The 20,752-nt window shown below is 52.5% G+C and overlaps 1 protein-coding gene across 2 annotated transcripts in view; it reads right to left on the minus strand.

Annotated features, from left to right (window-relative positions):
- Positions 1–20,752, minus strand: part of GRIK4 (glutamate ionotropic receptor kainate type subunit 4) — a 418,395-nt gene that overhangs the window by 277,787 nt on the left and 119,856 nt on the right. For both annotated transcript variants that reach the window (XM_045797991.2, XM_087868360.1), the window contains one exon: positions 16,839–16,970. In XM_045797991.2, the coding sequence (XP_045653947.2) occupies positions 16,839–16,920 (82 nt within the window). In that variant the 5' untranslated portion in view covers positions 16,921–16,970. The remainder of the gene's footprint in view (positions 1–16,838; positions 16,971–20,752) is intronic.

The following is a 20,752-nucleotide window of genomic DNA, read 5'->3' on the forward strand; positions in this document are numbered from 1 at the left end:
GAAGGGAAGGGCACTGAGGGAAGAGGGAGAAGGGCGACAAAGCCTGAGGTCAGCCCACCCCACTGCGGGGTGGCGCCTTCCCGGGTGGGACTCGGGCATCAGAGCCACGAAGGGCAGGGGGCCCCTGTGATGCTGGGCCAAGCATATACCATCTCTAAATGTCAAATGCTTCCCGCGGCGTATTCCACTATAACTGGAAAGGCTGGAGACGGCACAGCGTATGACAGCGAGGACGAGGCACAGGGAAGGCGCTCCTGAAATCCCCCTACCTCCCCCGGCCCAGGTCTCTTTCCCTCCCTTCCAAACTCTGAGACAGCCATTTCACAGCTTCCCTCCTCCCCCCAACCAGAATGTTCCAGGCTCTTTGCTGTTCTATTTCGAGATGCATAACTTAGCTCATTTAGTCCGTTTCCTGCCCCAATGTCCCCATTTTCAAAGCCAGTGGGTATATGGTCCCGTGTGGAACAAATACCTCCTCCACAACAGCCCAGGATAAGGATGAGTCATCCGTTTACTCATTCATTCCACCGATGTTTACTTACCACCTGCTAGGAGCAAGGCCAGGGGAGTGCAGGTAAAAAGAGAAACCGATGCCTACAACTCCCGTCACTATGTCTCTGTGAGTCACACACACCGTGGAAGGGGAGCACAGGAGAGGCCAAAGTCCTTGACACAGAAAGGGTGGTCAGGGAGGTGTCACAGGAGGAGCTCATAGGTCAGCAAGGCCTCGAATGTGAATAAAATCCCACCGGCTCACAAGGTGAGAGGGTGAGCATTCCAGGCAGAGGGAGCCAAGATCCAGACACCTGAGAGGCAAGGATGTTCGGGAGACTCCTGTGTGTCTAGCTGGTGGGGGCATGCTAGTGAGTGGTTATGGGGCGCGGTATGGGGGGGACGGAGTGATACTGAACAATCGTGCCATCTAGAAAGTCTGCAGCCTGCCTATAAAGGCTTCGGACAACCTGGAAAGAAGTGTGCACTTTCTTCTAGAAAGATAAACCTGGGAAAGAGTCAGGAGGTGAGAGGTGACAGGGAGGGTGGCCGGGGCTGGGAAAGGTGGCAGTGGGCGTGGGGGAGTTCGGTGACCCAAGCTCTCCCCCCCCGAGGCAGGTCCTGCTCTCCTCAGACATCTGGGTGGGGTTGCCTCAGCTTTGGATCTTGGTGCATCAAGGCCTGAAGCCCCCAGGACCCTGCCACCTGCCACCTTCGTGGCTGCCATGCCCCACAGCTTAGGCAGAAGGGGGTCCCGCTGTCTGAGTGAACTTGTACTCAGCACCCTGAATGTGGCCTTTCCTGCCCCTCCCCAAGTGCCCCCCAGGTCTGTGTTAGGTGGGTGGGCTGTGCCCTGGGGCCTATGACAGCTCACCCGGAGTAGCTTGTAAAGCACCGTGGGAGAGCACAGAGAAGCCAGGATCTCCAGTCTCCACGCTCTGCCAGGCTCCAAGAACAAGAAGCTTCCCATTATCTTCCTGAGCTGCTTACTCAAAAAGTTAAACTTCATCAAAAGAGGAGAAGGGTACTGGTTTTGAAGCTGGGCAGGATGGTAGAATGGGCATATAGTCTCCAGAGCCAGATGGGGCTCCAGCCTCACACCAGCTGTGTGACCTGGGGTAAGTTATTTAACTTCTCTGAGCCTCAGCTTTCTCATCTATAAAACGGACATGATGATAGGATTAGATAATTTTGAACAGCATGGTCTCTGGCTTGTAATAAATACTCATTAAACATTGCTATTATTATAAGCCTAGATATTTCTGGCCCCCAAAGACCCAAATCTTACCCCCAAACTCTTCTTTCCCTTTTAGAGTGTTCCTTCTCACTCCTGTCCCCACTCCCTCTACCTCAAAGGATTGTCCCCATTTTATAAAAATTCTTGGTGGGGCCCCTTGCCTGGTCTTTAGGGCCACCTGCCAAGCCTCCTTCTCTATTCTCCTTCCCCGGAGGCCCCGTGCTGATCTTACACAGTGAGCGCTCTCTGGGCCCTCTACCTTGGTGCCTTCCAGGAAAAGCAGCACCCGGTACATTTAACGGGGCTGAATAAATAGCGATAATAATATATGTTCAGCCATTAGCCGCATAAGTAATCAAAGATCACTGCCATATGATTCCTGGTTAAACATCATTTGGAATCTAATAAATAAGTGGCTATAAATAAAGGCAGCAAGCAGACTGGTCCCCTCTGAGCGGTGCAGCCTCTGCTCTTATTTTTAGCCTAAAGGTGCCTTCAGCGCTACTCCTATGGTTCAATTTCAAGTCTATTTCTCTCTCCCAAATGTCTGAAAAGGAAGCCTGCAAAGGTAGGACCAGAAGAAGGGCTCAGAGGCAGTAAATGCCTTCTGCTTCCTTGAAGAAACCGAGGTGTCCCAGGGGTCCTGGGAGGACAGACCTCGTTCATGCCCACCTTCTCCCCACACCTCTCTCCGGGGGCTCTGTGGCAGGCAGCACAGCTGGGGCAAGAAAGGGAGGTGCCTGGTGTGGAGGACAGAGTACAGGCTTGCAGCCAAAATAACTCTGGGTTCAAATCCAGGTCCTCCAGGCTCTGCAGGAGTGACCTTGGTCTCTCTCAGCCTCGGTTTCCATCCCTAAATACCAGCTGCTATCAACCCTACCTCTGAAGACTATTGGAAAACGTTAAGTACATAATCCATAGGAAGTGATGGGCACATATTAGGCGCTCAGTAAACATGAATATAATTCCATCTCCTGTGCTAAGGCCCTTGAAAGGGCTGGTCTACCACCCTTCCATTAAGCCCACTCGAGATGGAAGCAGGAGAGACATCAAGAAGGGCAAAAGAAGCCCAAAATGCCAACGTGCCCACGGTCCCTGGATCACCACCACCCCTGGTGCTTAACTCTAGAGCTGACTCTTTAGCACTGGCTGCCTCCCCGTTTTGTACTGCCCTATAGTTCCTTCATGTCTGAGAGTCCTGCCTTTCCATATTTAGAACATTAACAAAATATTCTGTCCTGTATGTCCCACAGAGGCGAGCCCACTGCAGGGCACTGTCAGCATTCAGTAACTACCAGGGGATGGAGGGACGGGTTGGACCAGCTTCCAGGACTCGTCATTCCTTGCTCAGAGCAGTACCTTCCTATATCATGGTGCTCCTCAAACCTCTAGAGGGAGGATCTGTCCCTTTCTGGAAGGATGACAGGCAGAGTACGAGACAGTCCGCTGAGACTCTGGGGGGACGTTATTCTCTCTGGGCCCTATGGCAGGAAATAAACACATCAGTCCCAGCCAGGCCCAGCAAAGCCCACGTGACGCGGCCTCAGATAACACTCAGCTTGTAGGTTACTCCTTTCGAACCCTGACACGTTTAATCAACATGATGAAGGGCTTCCTGTTACACAGTCTCTCTTCCCGGCTCTCTCTCCCCATGTGGCACGATCTCTGTCACAATCAGATGGCTGTCCTCTCGGGTTCCCTCTACCCATCAAGGAAACGCACTGGCTTTGGTGCTCCGGGCTGCTCGGGTCTCATGCAAAATGGTTCACCGTAACAGAAGGGAGGCAGCTCGGGCCAAGGCCTGGACTGGGGACAGTTTCCAAGTGCATGCCCAGCCCCCTGCACCAGGCACTGCTCATGAGAAGGCTTTCAAGTGGCTCAGCCTCCCATTTTGGAGGCCATCCAAACAGAGCAGTGGAATAATGCCCCGCCCCCAAGACGTCCCCCTCCTACTCCCTGGAGCCTGCAAACGTGTTACCTTCTATGGCGAAAGGGGCTTTGCAGATGTGATTAAGGTTACAGACCCTGAGATGGGGAGATTATCCTGGATTACCCCAGTAGGCTCAATATAATCTCATGAGCTCTTAAAATCAGAGAGCCTTCCCTGGCTGAGCTGCCATGTTGACAATGACCTGACCCCCAGCTCTGAGGATGGAAGAAAGGGGCCGTGAGCCAAGGGATGCAGCGGACTCCGGAAGCTGAGAGCAGCCTTAGCCGACGGCCAGCAATAAAACGGAAACCTTGATTTTATAACCGCAAAGTACTGAATTCTGCCAAAAACTCAAATGAGCAGGAAACAGATTTTCCCCCAGAGCCTCCAAAGAGGATACAGCTCCGCCGACATGGTAGTTTTTGCCCAGCGAGAGCCGTGTTGGACATCAGAATTACAGACTGTAAGATAATGAATGTTTCTTGGTGAAGCCACTAAATTCATTGTAATTCATTATGGCAGCAACGGAAAACAACAGTAATAATAATTATGATTATTAACTATGGTAATAATAATTAATAGGACTGATAACTATTATTTATTGACCTATAAATTATCAGGCACCGTGCTAGCTGTTTTGCATATGTTATCACACATAAACCTCAACAATCATCCAGGGTAAGTAACATCACTCCCCTTTTACAGGAGAAAACAGATGCCAAGTAATTCGTCCAAGGTCACACGCTGAAACTATAATTCAGTTCCAACTTAGTTTGTCAATAAAGCCCATCCCCATTCTACTACCCTATGACCACATCCAAAAATTATGCTTGCTGTGATGTTGAGCAAATTGTTGCTCCTTTTATAGCATATACTACCACTTTTTAAGAAACAAAAGGAAATGAACTACATATTTATTAGATATTACTAGATGCGCAGACCATGTACTTTACATATCTTCTCTCAGTTAATACAGTAACCTCCCATGGTACGCGGTTATCTCCAGTGTACAGATGGGAAATTGAGTGCAAGAAAGGTTGAGTAATTTGCCTAAAGGAATATGGCCAATAAGGGAGATTCATAACCATGAATTTTTAATCCAAGAGAGGCACTGGCTCGTGACCCATAAGGGAGCCCCCCGCCCCAGGCTAGAGCCACAAACCAACAGCGGCAGCCCTCCCGGAGAGCCTGGCCCCACCTGCCCTGCTCATGCCCGCCCGGGGGGCCAACGCTGCTCTCTGGGCCGATGAGGAAAAAGCTAATTAAGGATAAGGAGAGTTCCAATAGGAGCGATCCGCAGACACCTGGACTCATCTCCACTCACGCCACTTATGTCCACTTAACAGCCTTAATTCCTTGGACACTCCTGGCGTTCCAAATTGGCTCTGAAGGGGACAGTCATATTCAACAACCATTTCCAAGTAAAGGTCCTCTTAGGTTCAGAAACCCCAAGAGCTCCAGCAAGCACAAGGAGCATTCCTTACAGATGGCCTCCGCAAAGCTCGCCCCCTTGCCCGGTCTGTTGGCCTGAGACTTCCAGGGGGGCTGCGCAGAGGTTTGGGGCCACCCAGTGCAAATCGACTCCCATGCAAACTGGCGGCCGATGCCACTCTGGGGCAACGCCTTGGCAGAGCGTCCTGCTGAGGCCCCCGGGGCTGTATGCTTCCCTTTTCTGTCATCTCGGGGAAAATCCCTGTTCTTTCATCTGTGAGCTGAAAGATCAAAGTCTCATGTTGTCAGATCCCTGCCACTGGGGGGAATTTATGAGTGTTGCCAGCGAAGTAGCATTCCCTCCCCTGCGTGTGTCACTCCCTGCTTGAACGCCCACATACTAGAAAGGATTCGGGGAAAAGTACATCTTGGGAGAAGCCACAGGGGTTGCAATGTCGAGGACCTCCAGCCCCGGGCTCTTTAACACAGGTGTCTATGCAGGTGACACTGGGGTGTCCTACTGCAGGCTCTCAAACAGTGGCATTGGCTCTGGGGGCTAAGGGCAAAGCCCAGCCTGTGAAGAGCCAAAGAGAGGGGAGCATTTCGCAGGCAGAGGTGGGACCTAGATGGGCTTTCCTTAACCTCAAGACTGGTCAGCCAGGGCTCGGTGGGACTGGGTCCCACAAGGGGCTTTGAGCCAGAGCAGATGATTGTGTTCAGTTGGAAACAGTTAAGCGGAGGGGTTCCTCTGATTTGGGGGCCGCGTACTAACTGGGAAGAAGAAAAGAAAACCCATTTGGAGGAGGGTTACCGGGATGCTGAGAAGGAAGGAACGAAGGCAGTGATGATGAACGTCTGGAAGGAAGGAGACGCCAGGAGCTGTGAAATGACAGTGTTTTGGATCTCAGCGACGCCATCGCCGGGAAGAGCAGAGACCCCCTCTGCATGCTCTTGAGGCACAGGCAGGGCTAGGACAGAAGGTGGAAGGCACAGACGGACAGACAGATTCGGGCTCGACAGAAAGAAAAACCAATAGTCGGCGTTACTCCAAGTGGAATGGGTTATACCGGGGTCCCTGCCACCATCAAGAGTTTGTGAATCGAAGCACAAACAGACAGGCGGAGTGCAGCACTGGGAACTTTCGCTGGCAGACAACAGACAGGTACCTGGCCAACACTGGCGGATTTGGGAAAGAGCTGGAAGCAGGTGGCAGGGTCGCAGCTGGGAGGGTGGGTCCAGATTCAGGCTCCCAGGCTCTCAGAAGATGGAGAGACAAGCAAGGCCTGACCACATAGGCCCAAGGGAGCTTGGGCCCAGTCAGGACATCAGAGTGAGGTCTCGGACTTGCCGACGAGACAGAAACTTGGGCACTGCAGCAGTAACGCGGGTGGGGGCGGTTAGAAGTCGACAGCCTGGTGTTTGGCTCTGAGGGGACGAAGTAAGACCAGCAGCCAAGATTCACTGTGATGCTGAGTCATTAACTGCTGGCTTGGGCTTCCTCAGAATGGGATTGAGACTGGCCCCACGACCTGGAGTTCGCTGCAGGGACCAGAGAACGTAGGGACAGGGAGCCAGCAGGGCCACTGCACTGTCCCCAGCAAGGAGCACTTGCTCAAAACTGCTTCTGTGTCAAGGGAGACCATCACCGTCTCTGGCTTCCAATGGCTGGCAAATGTGAAGCTCCTCTGGGACCCCCTCTGGGGCTGTATCCTTCACTCGTCCAGCATCTATTCCTACACACCAAGCACTGTCTGACATGCTGGGGAAACAGCAGAGAAGAAAACAAAGGGCTTTTCCTGATGGGAGGACTCAGAGAGCTAGAACTAGAACCCGTCTGTCAGGTGGCGATAGGCACTACGGAAAAAAAGCAAGCAAGCGAGGGGGTGGGGGGTGGTGCTGTGGGGCAGGGCATGGCCTGCAGGAGGCGACAGCGTGGAGCAGGCCCATATCTAGGTGGAGTGTGTGCTAGGCAGAGAACACAGCAAATCCAAAAGCCCCGAGGTGATCACATACTTGGCACGTCTGAGAGAAAGCCAGGGAATTAGTGGGGTCGGGGTTGGTGTGGGGTGAGCAAGAGCTAGTGCGGTAAGAGATGGGATGGAGACGTAACGCAACAGTGGGGCAGATCGTGGGGGGTCCCGTGGGACACTGTAAGCATGTTTTCTTCTACTCTGAGATGAGAAGGTGCTGGGGAGGTGAACGGACATGATCCAACTTATATTTTGAAATAATCATTCTTGCTGCCATTTTGAGAAACAAAAGTGACCGGGAGAGTAGGAAGCAGAGAAACCAGGAGGAAGGCTTTGTGGTAACCCAGGGGCAAGATGATAGTATCTCGGAACAGGAAAGCAAGCGTGAAGTGGTAAGAAGTGGTTGGGCTCTGGGTATAGTTGGAAGGTAGAGCAAAGAGGATTTTCTGGGGAAGACGATATGGGATGTCAGACAAAGATAGGATGAAGCGTGACTCCAAAGGTTGGCGTCTAAGTCCAATAGATGGAATGGCATTCCCATGCATGAAAGGGGGAGACAGTAGGAGCGGCAGGCATGGAGGGAGACACCACACCTCGATTTCAGCGATGCCAAGTTTGAGTTTCTCTCAGACATCCACGTGGGTATGGTGAGTAGGCACAGGAGTCTGGCGTTGTGGGAGAGGTCGGGGCTGGAGAAGAGAGATGAGCCATAAGCACGTAAAACCCTCAGACAGAGTGAGATCACTAAGGAGTGGGTGTGGAGAGAGGTGCAGAAAGACAGAACCCTGGGGCGCATCCGTACCCAGAAGTCAGGGAGATGAGGAGGAACCGCAGAGGACACTGGGAGGAAGTAGCCGGCCAGGCCGCACAAGAATCAAGATGGAGAGTGACCAGAAGCCAAGAGCAAGAAGTGTCTCAAGAGAGAGGGAGTGAGAGGCTACATCAAGACTGCCAGTAAGATGAGGCCAGGGGACAGATGACCGGATGGGTGCAGCCCGGCGGCCATCATGGTGGGGGCGGAGTTGACTTTGGGGAGGGGGCCCCATGGATACAGTGAGAGAGGACAGGGAGTGGAGGCAGCTTAGCAGGTAATCCTCTTGCAGAATTTCTGGGTAAAGGGAAGAAGAGAAACGGGGCATTAGGTGAAGACGGATGTGGGGCTAGGGAGGGTTTTAAGATGGGAGACCCTTCAGATCCCGTAGCCGGGACCTGGGACCAATCACTCCAGCGTGGAAAGCCCACCTCGAGGCTGAGAACACAGACTTCTGTCTCTCGGGAAGCTCTTAGGCTTGTGGGGTAGATGGAATTCAAATGAGGGACAGGTGGGTGTTCATCAACGAACTCAGTGCAGTGCACGCATGAGCACGCACACGCCTTGCACTCTGAAAATTCTGGAAAGAAGAGCTTTCCCAACCAGGTGCGGAGTCCCAGCTCCCAGAAAGAGATGAATTTAAAGCAGGCTTTAGACAAAAGGGAAAGACAGCACTTGGTGGAGGCGTGCAGAAGGGGGCCCCAAGCAGGGGACGGCTGCTGGACGGAGACAGGGGGCCCGCAAAGTGCTCCTCGTCATCCCAGCTATCGCTGTCACGGCCTGATGCGGCTCGAAGGACTTTCTCTGGTCACTTATTGAACTCTCGTGAAAGCCGGAGGTGGGGACTCCTGTTATCCCATGTTATGGATAAAGAAATTAAAACACTGAGATACCAAGCTCTTGCCCACTGTCATACAACTAATAAAGAGTGGAGCTCAGATTCAGACCCAGGCAGTCTGGTCAGAGTCTATGCTCTGGCATCAACCCCTACACGATGCCAGCGCCTTCCAGAGCCAACCCCAGTGCTACCCAGAACACATCTGACTCCCTTTTCTTCATGCCCTCCGCACACCTATCAGCTTGGAATAGCCACGGAAGACATCTGGGAGAGTCTGGGTGGAAGGGACCGGGAGGAGGAGACACTGAGGGACCCTCTCGTGGGCCACCACAAATGGCCACTCACCCCCAGTAGAGATACATGGAGGGAGTGAGAGAAGCTGAGGGCATGTGGCTAATGTCTGCCTCTGGGGTAGAGTTTCAGAACAGTGAACCTCTCCTCTGAGAAGGGTCATGCTAACAGACAGAATCTCAACTCCAGAGAGTCCCAATCAGGGCTGTAGTGCCTCCCGAGTCCAGCACGGTGGCACCATCGGCCTGGGCATGCCAACAGAGGAGCATGCTGAGCCCCCCACCCCCCGCCACTGGTCTGGGCTCTCATCCCCCTCCACAACCCTCTTCATCAGTGAGAGCTTAATGGGCCTCACCGTCCTGGCCACTGTGACAGCTGGGCGCCATGACTCAGCTCATGGAAAGAACCCCACAAGGAGACACAGCGGTGCTACTGGGTCGCCTGACAGGTGTCTGCAGCCTCCCGCTGCCCAGTGCTCCCCAGCGCTTCCCCGTGCTCCCCAGCGCTCCCCTGTGCTCCCCAGCAGCCCAGGCCCAGGCCCCATCAAGCTGCTACGGAACGTGTGCCTACTATAACTGTGACCGCTGTCTTGCCCGGAGCCGAGCCGCAAGGCTGTGAGCGGGCTGTGTGGGCTCTGCCAACGTCCACATGTGTATCCCACGCACTCAGGCTCACGCGCACTCAGGCACTCGACTCACACTCAGCAGCTCCCACCATCCCCCCTGCTTCTCCAGCTCCCCCATCAGCGGTCGCAGGGAGAAAGGAAACACGCAGACAGGTCTACACTGACAAAGTAAAAAGAATCAGGAGAGCTTCATGTCTTATCTGGCTTGCCCAAGCTACTGGGGCCAAATGGGGTCAGGGCTTAAGTTAAGCAGATGGCTGCCTCCATTCTAAGCCCTTATTAACGGTTGTTAATGAGGACACAGGGATAATGGAATGGCTCCCTATGGGAGTATGAGAACAGACCAAAGACCAAAGTATTCTCTCACAGAATCCCAAGGTCAAAGTGGCCTTTGAGGTCACAGGTCCAATCCCCTGCTTTGAGGCTGAAATTCCTGTCCACCCAATTGGTGGCCCCCTCCAGCTGCGGGAGCCTCAGTCCCCAGAATGGCTCATCCCATCTGTCTGATAAACACTGACATCAAATCCGAATTTCTCTCCATAATTTCCACCTTCTCCACATATACCCCAAACCACCACAGGGGGAAAAAATAGAGCTTGCTAATGATTCACTCCTCATTTCAAGACTTTTGTAAACCATCTCACAGACCTGGAGACAGGTTTTCGAAAGTCTGATGCGATACCGTTATGGCTGTTCTCCCAAACCTCGTGCGTCTCCGCCAGGCCGAGCTTCGTCTAACAGAGCGGCAGCTCCCGTCAGGCCACCACACGTGTGGAGGGGCAAAATGAGAGCCCGGGGAAACCAGGCCATTCCAGCACAAGTGAACACAGGCAGCCACACACCAAAATTAATCTGCAAATCAGCTCTAGAACTTTAATTAATTAATCTGCAAATCTAGAACTTTCAGCTACAGAACAGTAGCCCCATTCCTTTGCTCTGGTACCCTTGCTCCTGGGACCTTTCCCAGTTTCCTCCCAGAGATCATTCATGATATGTTTAAGAAAACACAACATTTGCAACTGTTACTTGCCTATTCTCTCTAGCTCAGCCAGATTTCAGGAGGCCTTGGGTGTCAGGACGTTGGCCTCTGGTGGCTCTGGGTCCCACCCAGGAAGAACGTACCGCCGACAGGCTATGCAGGACTCTGCCACGTTGGCTGTCCTCCAACTCTTCTCCCCAGAACCCTTCTGCTACCCCACCTGGGACATGCCCTCTCCTTGCCTCCCTTCAAGGCCACCACCCCCCTCTGGATGAGCTTGGGCAAGTCACAAATTCTGTGAACCTTGGGACCCTCTTCCATAAGATGGGTTCGCTCCTACCTGCCTTGCAGGTTTTTGGGGAAATTGAACTAACAAGGGTGTAAGAACACACTACATGCTGCAAACCAGGGCACAGATGTCTCCAGGCGGCTGGGAGTCGGGAGCTGTGGCACTGCCCAAGGGGACCTTTGCTGGCTTACTTCACCTTATGGGGACCCCAGTTTTTCTTATCAGCAACATGAAGCCCATTTGGACCGAATTCAATCCTCACATCTCAGCAGAAGAAGCTATGGCCTGAAGTTGTACTTCACAAAAGGGTTCTGGAAAGGTGGAGAGAGAATTCAAAGTTCCTGAAAGCATCCTGCGTGGTGCCCTTGGGAGAAGACAAGCAGCAGGTGAAGGCAAATGACGACATTGTGGGCCGGGTGACCCCGCACAGCACACTGGCCTGGATGCCTGTCTAAACACAGCTGAGGCTCGCTCCTCCCCACTACAGATGTGGCAGCAGGGGTGGGGTGGAAAGCAGGGAGAGACAGCCTGGACCAGGCACACATGCATACAGACACACGCACACACACGTACATGGACTTCTTTATTTTTTGGTAAAATATTTACTCTTCTAATTACATACGTCGTATACATATCATTAAATGACATCGCTTGATGCTTTTAAGCACTGACCGGTATCTGGGGAGAGAGGAATCTGAAAACGGACGGGTCAAGCTCAAGTTTCAAGAACTTGCCGTCAGATCATGCACCTAGCAAACATTTGCAAGGCACTACTGCGGAGCAGGCATTGGGCTAGACCCAGGAATACAGACATCCTAAGAGAGACATAGAGCCCCTAAGGTGTTCAGCAGGGGAGAGATCTGTGTCCCAGAAATCTTTCCATATTCCTTCTCTAGATGACAGATGAAGGAGAAAGTCATCAATTTCTATTTGTCACTAATGTAAAAGACCAATTGATTGCCTACCTGGGTGAGTCAATTTGGAAGAGAGATGAAAAGTTACGTGCCCATCAAAATTCCATAAATCACGTCATGTGGTAGCACTAAGGGGAGCGTACTCCTCAAAGCAATCAAACAAACAAATCTGATGGTGAATGCTTTGTAAGGCACCGAACTCGGCTGGTATATCTGGATCTCGCTGTGTCAGATATATTTAATACACAGAAGAGGACAAAAAAAATATGGTGTTTTTTATTCTTCCCCCTTACCTCCCCCAGTTCTCTTATTATCTCCATCTTTATAACATTTGAATGTTCTATGTTTAATGTTCTCTCTACAGGACTTGGAACTCATTGGGGGAAACCGACCAAATAAAAAAACGGTAGTTGTAAAGAGCTTGGGGGTCCTAGGAAGGCAGAGCGTCAGATAAATCCAGGTTCTTGCTGCTTTACCAGCCAGGGAAACTCTGAACGTGGAAGAGACGCAATTGCTCCCATAACTGCTCACACGTCTGCTGCCCCCCACGCTCATCGGGACTTCTGTGCCCCCACGAGCAAGCCTCCTCTCAAATCCCCAGGCCTCAGTTTCCACATCGGTCAGAGGGACTTTCTCTGTGGCCTTAGGAAATTATTTGCAGGTGAAAGAAAGAACGAAGAGCTAGAGACCACATAAGGCAAAGACTCCCTCCGTCAATTCCTTTGCCGTGTGGAACACGGTGTCGTTCGCGTGACCGCTCTGATCATGGGCTATCCTTACTGTCTCCAGGGGTGCACTGGCTCCAGTGCAGCAGAGGAGAAAGAGACAGCTTTGGAGACAGGTTCAAATTTCAGTATCTACGTGACCTTGGAAGAGTTCTTGAAACTCCCCGAACCTTCACGTCTTCAACATCGGATGGTTAATTCTGACGTGGAGATTGCCTGATACACGTGAAAGATGTAGTACGGTGCCTGGCAGAGACGAAGGCCTTTCCGAGTGGGAGGTACTCTGATTATTATCGTGCCTCCAAATCCTCAGTGCTCGGCACAGGGCACTCAACAGACACCTGTCGAGTGACCTGACGAATGGATAATTGCATCACCGCATTTCTCATTCAAGCCAACATCTGCATTAGAACCCAGTGAAGATCCTCAGCCCATTTCTGTTATCTGTTCTAAATAAGACAGACAGAAGCACATTTTCTCCCTCTCCTTTTTCTCCTTTCTCTTCCCCTTCCTCCAGTAACTCTACCTCTTTAAGCCTATGCAAGACCTGAAGACAGTGTGTTAAAACAATGATGCCAAATGTGTTCTCGGGGAACCAGGTCTTGCAAAGTGCAATGATCCATCCACACAACCCATTCACTGAATCTGAGCGATACGTTTATTTACATGGAGTGTGTCAGGTGGTCAGTCGCCCTTGGAGTTCAGAGTCTGGTGGGAAAATGCCAGAATAACTAATGCCAGCACAACCCAGTAGGTGCTGGAACAGGTGTTAAGTACCAGGGAATGGGAAACATGGCCGGAAAAAGAGGACTTTCCCCAGCAGGGACAGGGTGATCATGAGGAAGGACTTTGCAGTGGAAGAGCTATTTAAGCCTGGGAGAATAGTGAGGGAGGAGGAAGAGGAGGAGAGGAAGAGGAAGAAGGAGTAGCAGTGGTGGTAGTTCTCCAAGAAGGAAGAGGAGAGGGAGAGGGAAGAGGAAGAAGACGCATTGTGGTAGCAGTTTCCCAGGCAGAGAAGCCGGAATGGGAAGAACAGCTCCCAGGCACGGGAGGGGGATGGGTAAAGCCCAGAGTAAACCTTCCTTGTATATTTGGGGTAACAGCAAGTAGTTCAGTGTGGCTGAAACTGGGGCCAAGGAAGGAGTAACAGGAGACAGTCTAGAAAGCTGACAAATACTGATTACTTCATGTGTTCAGGGCAAGGGTAACATTTGCCAATGTCAAGAACGGGATGGGAGAAGAGCACCAGAGACAAAACCGCCGATGGCCAGTCTGCTTGCCCGGCAGCTGGGCGAGCCCGCAGGTGGGCAGCCAAGCAAGCAGGGGAAGAGGAGTCAAGGACTCTAGTGGCTCTAGTGTGGGCTGCCACCCACCTGGCCACCTCCTCGCAACGCCCCCTTGGGACCTCCTTCCTCATGTGTGAAAGGAGAGGCTTGGAGATTGGGATCCTCAGAACCCTTTCTGGCTCTAAGAGAGGATGACGATCCCTCCAAGAGGGCGGAGAGATGGGGTGGGGTCTCCCGGGAGCATTTATTAACTTGTGGCTCCCACAGTCATCACTCAGAGAACCCAGAGGGACAGAAGAAAATCAAAAGACATTTTCAGAAGATGGATGAGTGAAGGGGGCTGACATATGTGTGAGAGTTTGGGGAATTTATACGGGCAGCCTCACAGTCATAAATAAAATCCCTTTCTCTTACCCAAAACCTCATTCGGGGGGTAAACACCGGGCACCGTAATAGACAATTTGGCTGGATCTCCCGCCCCGTGCCTCACTTGAATGAAAAACAGCAGTCCCCAGGCAGGGTAATGGGTTCGGCCGCCTCTTTGCAAACATCCATATTGTCACCAGCAGGGCTGAGGACGGAGCAGGAGGGGCAATTCATCTCTGAGATTCCTCAGCCCTTCCTGCAGCCTCGCTCTCACAGCTAGCTATCCTGAGGCTGAGGGGTTTGGAAGGAACCCCGGAAAACACCAAATGCAGGGAGAAGGGACTCCCTGGGAAGGAGGGGTGAGCCGCACCCCTCCCTTTTCCGTGCGCCTCTGGGGGGCCGCCAGCCCCACCGGCTCTGGTCCGGCCCATTGTGCTCAAGGCTGCCTGCTGCCAAGCTCGGCCACTTGTTTTCCTGACCTACTTCTCTTCCCTTCCCTGCCCCACTCCAGATCCCCTCTGGAGCCCACAGTAATTAGCACCTTTCCATCCATTAGGTTCAGGAGACTTGAGAAAGCCCCCGGCTCCGAGGATAACCAAGGAGATGGGGAAAACGGGTCCTGGCATTGCGGGTTTGGGTTTTCCTTTTCTTTTCTTTCCCTTTGTTGGCTCCACTCTGCTTCCTGGCCTCCGTGGGAGATGAGGCCCGGTTTGACCTTGCCAGCCAGCAGGGCGCCTGGCTGGGGATGGGCTGGAAGTGGCCTGGCATGAACCAAAACAGAGGGCCAACAGTGTCTTGACAGAACCGGACAAGCAATGCTCCAGGAGTGGGTATGGGAGCAGGAGGGGTCCCTCTGAAGCCCTCCATTGTCAGCGTAGCAGCCAAGAGAGGGATGTCAGCTCCACTTTCGGCTTCCCTCCCAGAGACCAGTGTCAGGAGAGCCAAGGCCGTGAGGCGCTGCCGTTTCTGGCTCAATCCCTTTCCGCTTCCCATTAGCAACAAATGGAAATTGATGGGTTACCGCTTTATCCACTCATTTAGAGGGGAAGAAAACCTCGCAGCAAACGCTGAGTAACTGTAGGCATCTTATAAATTAAGCATCTTAAGGATACGAACCGTTTTGCATTGCTGCTAAGCAGAATTAAATTAGGTTTTGAAGTTTCGGTAGAAATGAATGGGGAAGAGGGAGGGAAGATTTTGTTTTTAATTCCTTGCCTTTAAGCATGCAGAGTGGTGAGCCGAGGGCAGGGTGAAGGAAGAACTAAGTCACCTGTCTGCATTTCTGATTCCAAGCAGCCGCTGCTGCATATGCATGGAGAAATGTGCCCACAAGACCACACGGGGCACCCTGGAGACCTGCAGCTCGGCCTCTGGCCCGTGGAGCATGGCCTGGCCAGGGTCTTGGCTTCTGGCTTGCCTCTGCCCGCCCGGGGGCCTCCTGACCACCACCAGCAGGCCAACCTCTGGGACTCTGGACCAGTCCTAATGGCAACTGAAGGCTTTCTGCAGCTTTAAGCCAATTTCCTGAGACTCAGCATCATGATACCTTCCTTCTCAATCAGGCTCTAACCCTTTCAGGTTCAGGTCTAGGATCTAGGATCCTGCTTGGTTGGCAGTACCCACTTCCCCGCTCCCCACCAGTCCGGGAAGAGGGGCATCAGATGGGTTCCTGTCTGTAGAACATGCCTAGGTCTGAGTCCTTCTGGGGCTGTTGCCTCGCCAGGCCCCAGGCGTCCTGCTGTTAAGCCAGCCTTCTTATGACCAATGACCCACTTGCCTGGGCTTCTCACTGCCGTGCCCCACCCATCTGTCCACACTGACCCTGTTTCCCATATACACACAATCCCCTAATCCCTGACACCGCACATCAGGCTTAGGCTGTCAGATAACCACACAGTGCATGCTGGACTGAACTATCTCCTGTCCCTGCGGCCTGGGCTGTTTCCCTACAACCCAGATTAGCAGTGCCTTAGCCTGCAGTGAATGAGGCTTGCACCGTCCTAGGGAAGAAGAGGCACTTGACTTCCCAGGCCATCCCAGATTCCCGGGGGAGGAAGGCCTTGCTCCAGGAGCGGGGCTGCTGATAGGGCAGGGAGCAGCACGGCCTGCCTGCACCTAGAGTGGGCTTCCCCCCAGCAACAAGACCAGGGAGAGAATACGCGTCCCTGACGTGGCCTTGCCCTCCCTCTCCAGCATCGGGCCAGGGAGAACAGACACATCACGTCAAGGGCCCCGCCACGCAGCCAGCCAGGGCCCCCGAGAGCACTCCCTGACCTGATCTGAGGCACACTTTCCAGGAAGCCCTCTTGGACTGATCAGAGACTAGGACAGGTGACCTCTTTGCTAATCTCCAGCCTTGGATTTAGAATTTCCACAGCCATTCCCACCCTCTTTCTTCACCTGACAGCTGGCCCTTAATGTGCCAGGCCAAGTCCGTCCCGAACTGTGACAGGGACTCAGAGTCTTTACTCTCCTCACGAGGGGGCTGGACAGATTGACCGCCGGATCGGTAACCACCACCACCACGGCAAGCCCAGCTAAACTCAGGGAGGGCACAGTGCAGGAGCAGATGTCCCCTGTGGACACCTGGGCTACAGGCGGGGGCATCAGCCAGAGCTGGGCTGCCCCCAGGGTGCCACGTGAGCAGGACTTACCGATCCTCAAGGAGTGCGGGCTGCAGGCGACCATCAGGAGCCACGCGGGAAGCAGCACCAAAGGCGCCGAGACGCGGGGCATCTTCTATAAATCCTCATGGAGCCCTCTGCTGGTCTGGGCATGACATAACTCTGCGAGAGAGCGGTGGGAGGGAGCGAGTGAGTCCAACGCCCCCGCGAGGTAGCCACCCACCCTCCCTGTAACCAGAGCTGCCACCCAGACAGCCTCTGAGGGCAGGGCCCACAGTCCCCTGGGAATGGCTGCCAGGGCCTGTGGGAAAGCTCCAGGCCTTTCCTTCCTCCCTGTGCCAGACCCACAGAAGGCTCAGGTTCTAACTCCAGCCCCCGGATCCAACTGGGGGCCCGTGGGAGTAACTGTGACCGAAAGATGTAAGGGGCTCCACTGTTTTGAAATCTCTAACTGGGCGTGAAAACCTTCATCTGCTCTTAAGAAACAAGAGCCATGAGTGAGCTGAAGAGGAAGGGGTGGCAAAGTTATGCCGTTGCCCCGGGAACATGCCACGTGCACTGCTCACAGGGGAGTGGCATGGGGAAGGGGCCGGGTTCAAGTCCTGCTCCTCCACATGCTAGCTAGGCGGCCTTCATGAGGACTCCCCTCTGCCCCTCAGCTCAGTTTCCTCACAGGAAAAACTAGCATGATGACACTCGGGAGGGCAAGCTGAACTGCAGACTAAGATAACAGGGGAAAAGCAGCTGTGCTCAGACCTGGCCTAAAGGACGGGCTACACACCATCAGTCCCTCCCTGGCCCAGATGGGAGAAGTCTATTCTCAGCAAATATTGAGGGCAGAAGCACACATACCAGGTCATCAGCCGGTTTCCACATCTGCCCCTACAACCTGCTGAAAACTAACCCCTCCTTATCCTTTCTCTGCCAATCCCCCTTCCTCCTGAGGCCGATGGGCCTCTGATGTCAGAACCAGAGCCTTGGAGGAGACTACCTCCCTCCAGGCAGCATGGGCACTGTCCCCTTTCTCTCCCTCCTTCCCGAGACCTCTGACACCCTGAGAACAGAGTCTGCAGCCTGCCAGCTGGACCCCATCAATGGGGTCAAGGTGGGGCTAGTAAACACCTGGATATGCTAAACCCAGGTCACCCTTGGTCAGGCAAGTAGTATTAAAATGATTCCTCCCTCCTACCCAATCCACACAATCCAACAGAAAAATGGGCAAAAGACTAGAACAGACCCTCCACTAGTATCCAAAAGCCTATAAACATTTTAAAAGGGTCTCACCTCCACTGGGCATCAGGAAATGCAATTTCAAACCACAATAAGATACGACTATACACCCACCAGAATGACTTTTTTAAAAAGACAGTATCAAGTGTTGACAAGGATGTGAAGCAACTGGAACTCTTGTATGGAGTCAAGGCAAGTGTAAGTTGGTAGAACTGACTTGAAAAACTGGTCTTTATGCTCTCGAAACCCAGAACTTTACACATACCCTAGGGACCCAGCAACTCTGCAGTAAGCATATTTCCCACAGAATGTGCACGTATGTGCTCAGATGTATTAGAGAGGTATTAGAATGTTCATAGCAGCACTTGGCAGTTCCCCAAACCGGAAACTACCCCCAAATGGAGAAATACAGTGTATATCCACATAACAGAATGTTACACGTCAAAAACCACGTGTTGAGGTTCTGGATGAATCCCATGAACATAATTTGACCAAAAGAAACCAGGCACAGAAAAATATGTACAATATGATTCTTTAAAGTACAAAAAACTGTTAGAAGCCCAGCTGGTGGTTACCCTTGGGGGCAGGCAGTGACTAGAAGAGGACATGTGAGGCCTTCTGGGGGTGCTGGCGATGTCCTGTTTCTTACTCAAGCTGCTGGTTACGCAAGTGTGTTCGGTTTGTGAAAACTCCCTGAGCTGTATACTTAGGATTATATTCGCTTATCTATGTGTGTGTTGCATACTTCAGTTAGCCTTTGTTTAATGACACCCCCCAGCACCACACACTTGATATTCCAGCCACACCCAGCACCAGTGCACACTTGGTTCCCTCTGCCTGATGCTCCTCTCCCCGACCCCTGACATTTGCCAGAATCCTGAGCCCCTCTATGTGTCACCGTGGCAGCCTATAGTGGCTCTGAACAGCACTTTCTCCCATTGCTGGTGCCTTTAGGTGCCCACATGTGGGATCGGAGTGGGCTTCTTAAGGGCAAGGACGGTTGCCAGCACGCTGTTGTGACTCCAGAGTCTACTTACACACAACAGGTGCACGGTACGAATTTGTTCAATGAATAGAAGGGCTCAAGTAATCCCCTGCTACTGGGAGTCAGAGTTAAAGCAAGGTAAAGGACGAAGACAAAGGTAACTCTGCTGTTGGCAAATCAGGCCCAGAATCTCAGTCCTTTCATTCATGGGTGTTGGTGCAAGGAGAGATTACAGCACACACAGTCTCGAGAGAAGCCTGACACTCTTACTTGTTATGGATAAAGTAGATTGTTCAGTGATTGTCTCCCCCCCTGGAATTTGAGCTCAAACAAAGGAGGTGGGGCAGGGAGCAGAAATCTTGTTCGTCTGTCTCCTCGGGGCCCAGAACGGGGCCTGGCATATATTACAGCCTCAATAAATATTTGTTGAATGGATAAATGAATCAGCTGTCAAAGAGGAAAGAACTGTAAAAATCTGGTTAGGCTATATAAAAGCAATCCTAACTATAATCATTTATGTCAAATGCCTTCCATTTATGCCCGATCAGCACGCAGCACGGTAATTATTATTCAGACTGCTAAATAGGTGTCAGATTAGCCTGGTGTAAATTCTGTTTGATGACACAACTACACTCTGTTCGTGCAGCCCTGACTCTCATCGTTCGTGGCCCTGAAACCCAGCTGACCCTGGAGACCACATGTAAGGACAGCAATGACGGAGTTCCCACACGGCTCTGGGACCTTGACTGTAGAACCCAGGGCACAAAGATGACAAACAATCTCCTCCCAAACCTTACAGGAATCAAAAGAACCATGGCGTTACATGATTGCAAGGCTCGCTGGTTTGCAAAATTCTTGCCATGGTCTCTTTCTTCTTTAATCCACAGGACAAGCTCTATTACAGCTGAGGAAGCTGAGCCCGAGAAAGGTGAAATGCCTAGCTCAAGGACACAGAGCTGTTAGGAGGCAAAGCCTGGGACAGCCAGGTCTCTGACTCCACTGGCTTTTCTTGTATAGCTTTATTGTACATATAAGAACAGAGAGAGGAAGCTTTCAGATTCCTCAACAAAAAGTGCAAAGAAATCTGAGGTCTTGTTTTCATTTTAATGTTTAGATGAATCTGGTCTTAGAACCAAAGAGGGCAGCCTTTATCAACTAAAAGCATTTGAATAATTTAGGGAGGAAAAAGAAACGATCCTAGAGATACAGCACCAAGGCCCCCTTCCCACTAACACTGCCCCTCCCCAGGGAGTTTCCCTCCTCCTGTGGCTCCTTCCCACCTGCATGCTGCAGCTTCTAAATCAGCATCCCATGCCCAGCGCTCTGGCACAATACAGCTGCCTCCCACAATTCCCTGGAAGTTGCAGAGCACCTCAGACACACCCGTCCTAGGCAAAGGGTAACCTCTCTACCGCGCCCACCAGCTGCTTCTCCTCTACCCTCTTTCTTAGTAGGCAGCACCACACCCCACTTGTCAGCCAGGCCGGAAAGTTGAGAGTCACCCAGATTGTTCCCATCCCACACCCCATTCTGATCAGTCACCCCATCTGGACAGCTCTGCATCCTAAAGCCCATGACTGTCTCTGTAACCCCGTGGACTGCCACCCCCACCCCACCCCCGTCCAGATGTCTGACAGCAATGACCTGGACCCTGGCCAGAGCAGTCTTCCTGGCCTCCCTCCCTTGGGTCCTTACCTCCCGGGGTGGTTCTCCATTCAGCTGCGTGGGG

This window comes from Ursus americanus, chromosome 16, assembly GCF_024610735.1.
Source record: "Ursus americanus isolate L20-20 chromosome 16, mUrsAme1.1.p, whole genome shotgun sequence".
Lineage (NCBI taxonomy): Eukaryota > Metazoa > Chordata > Mammalia > Carnivora > Ursidae > Ursus > Ursus americanus.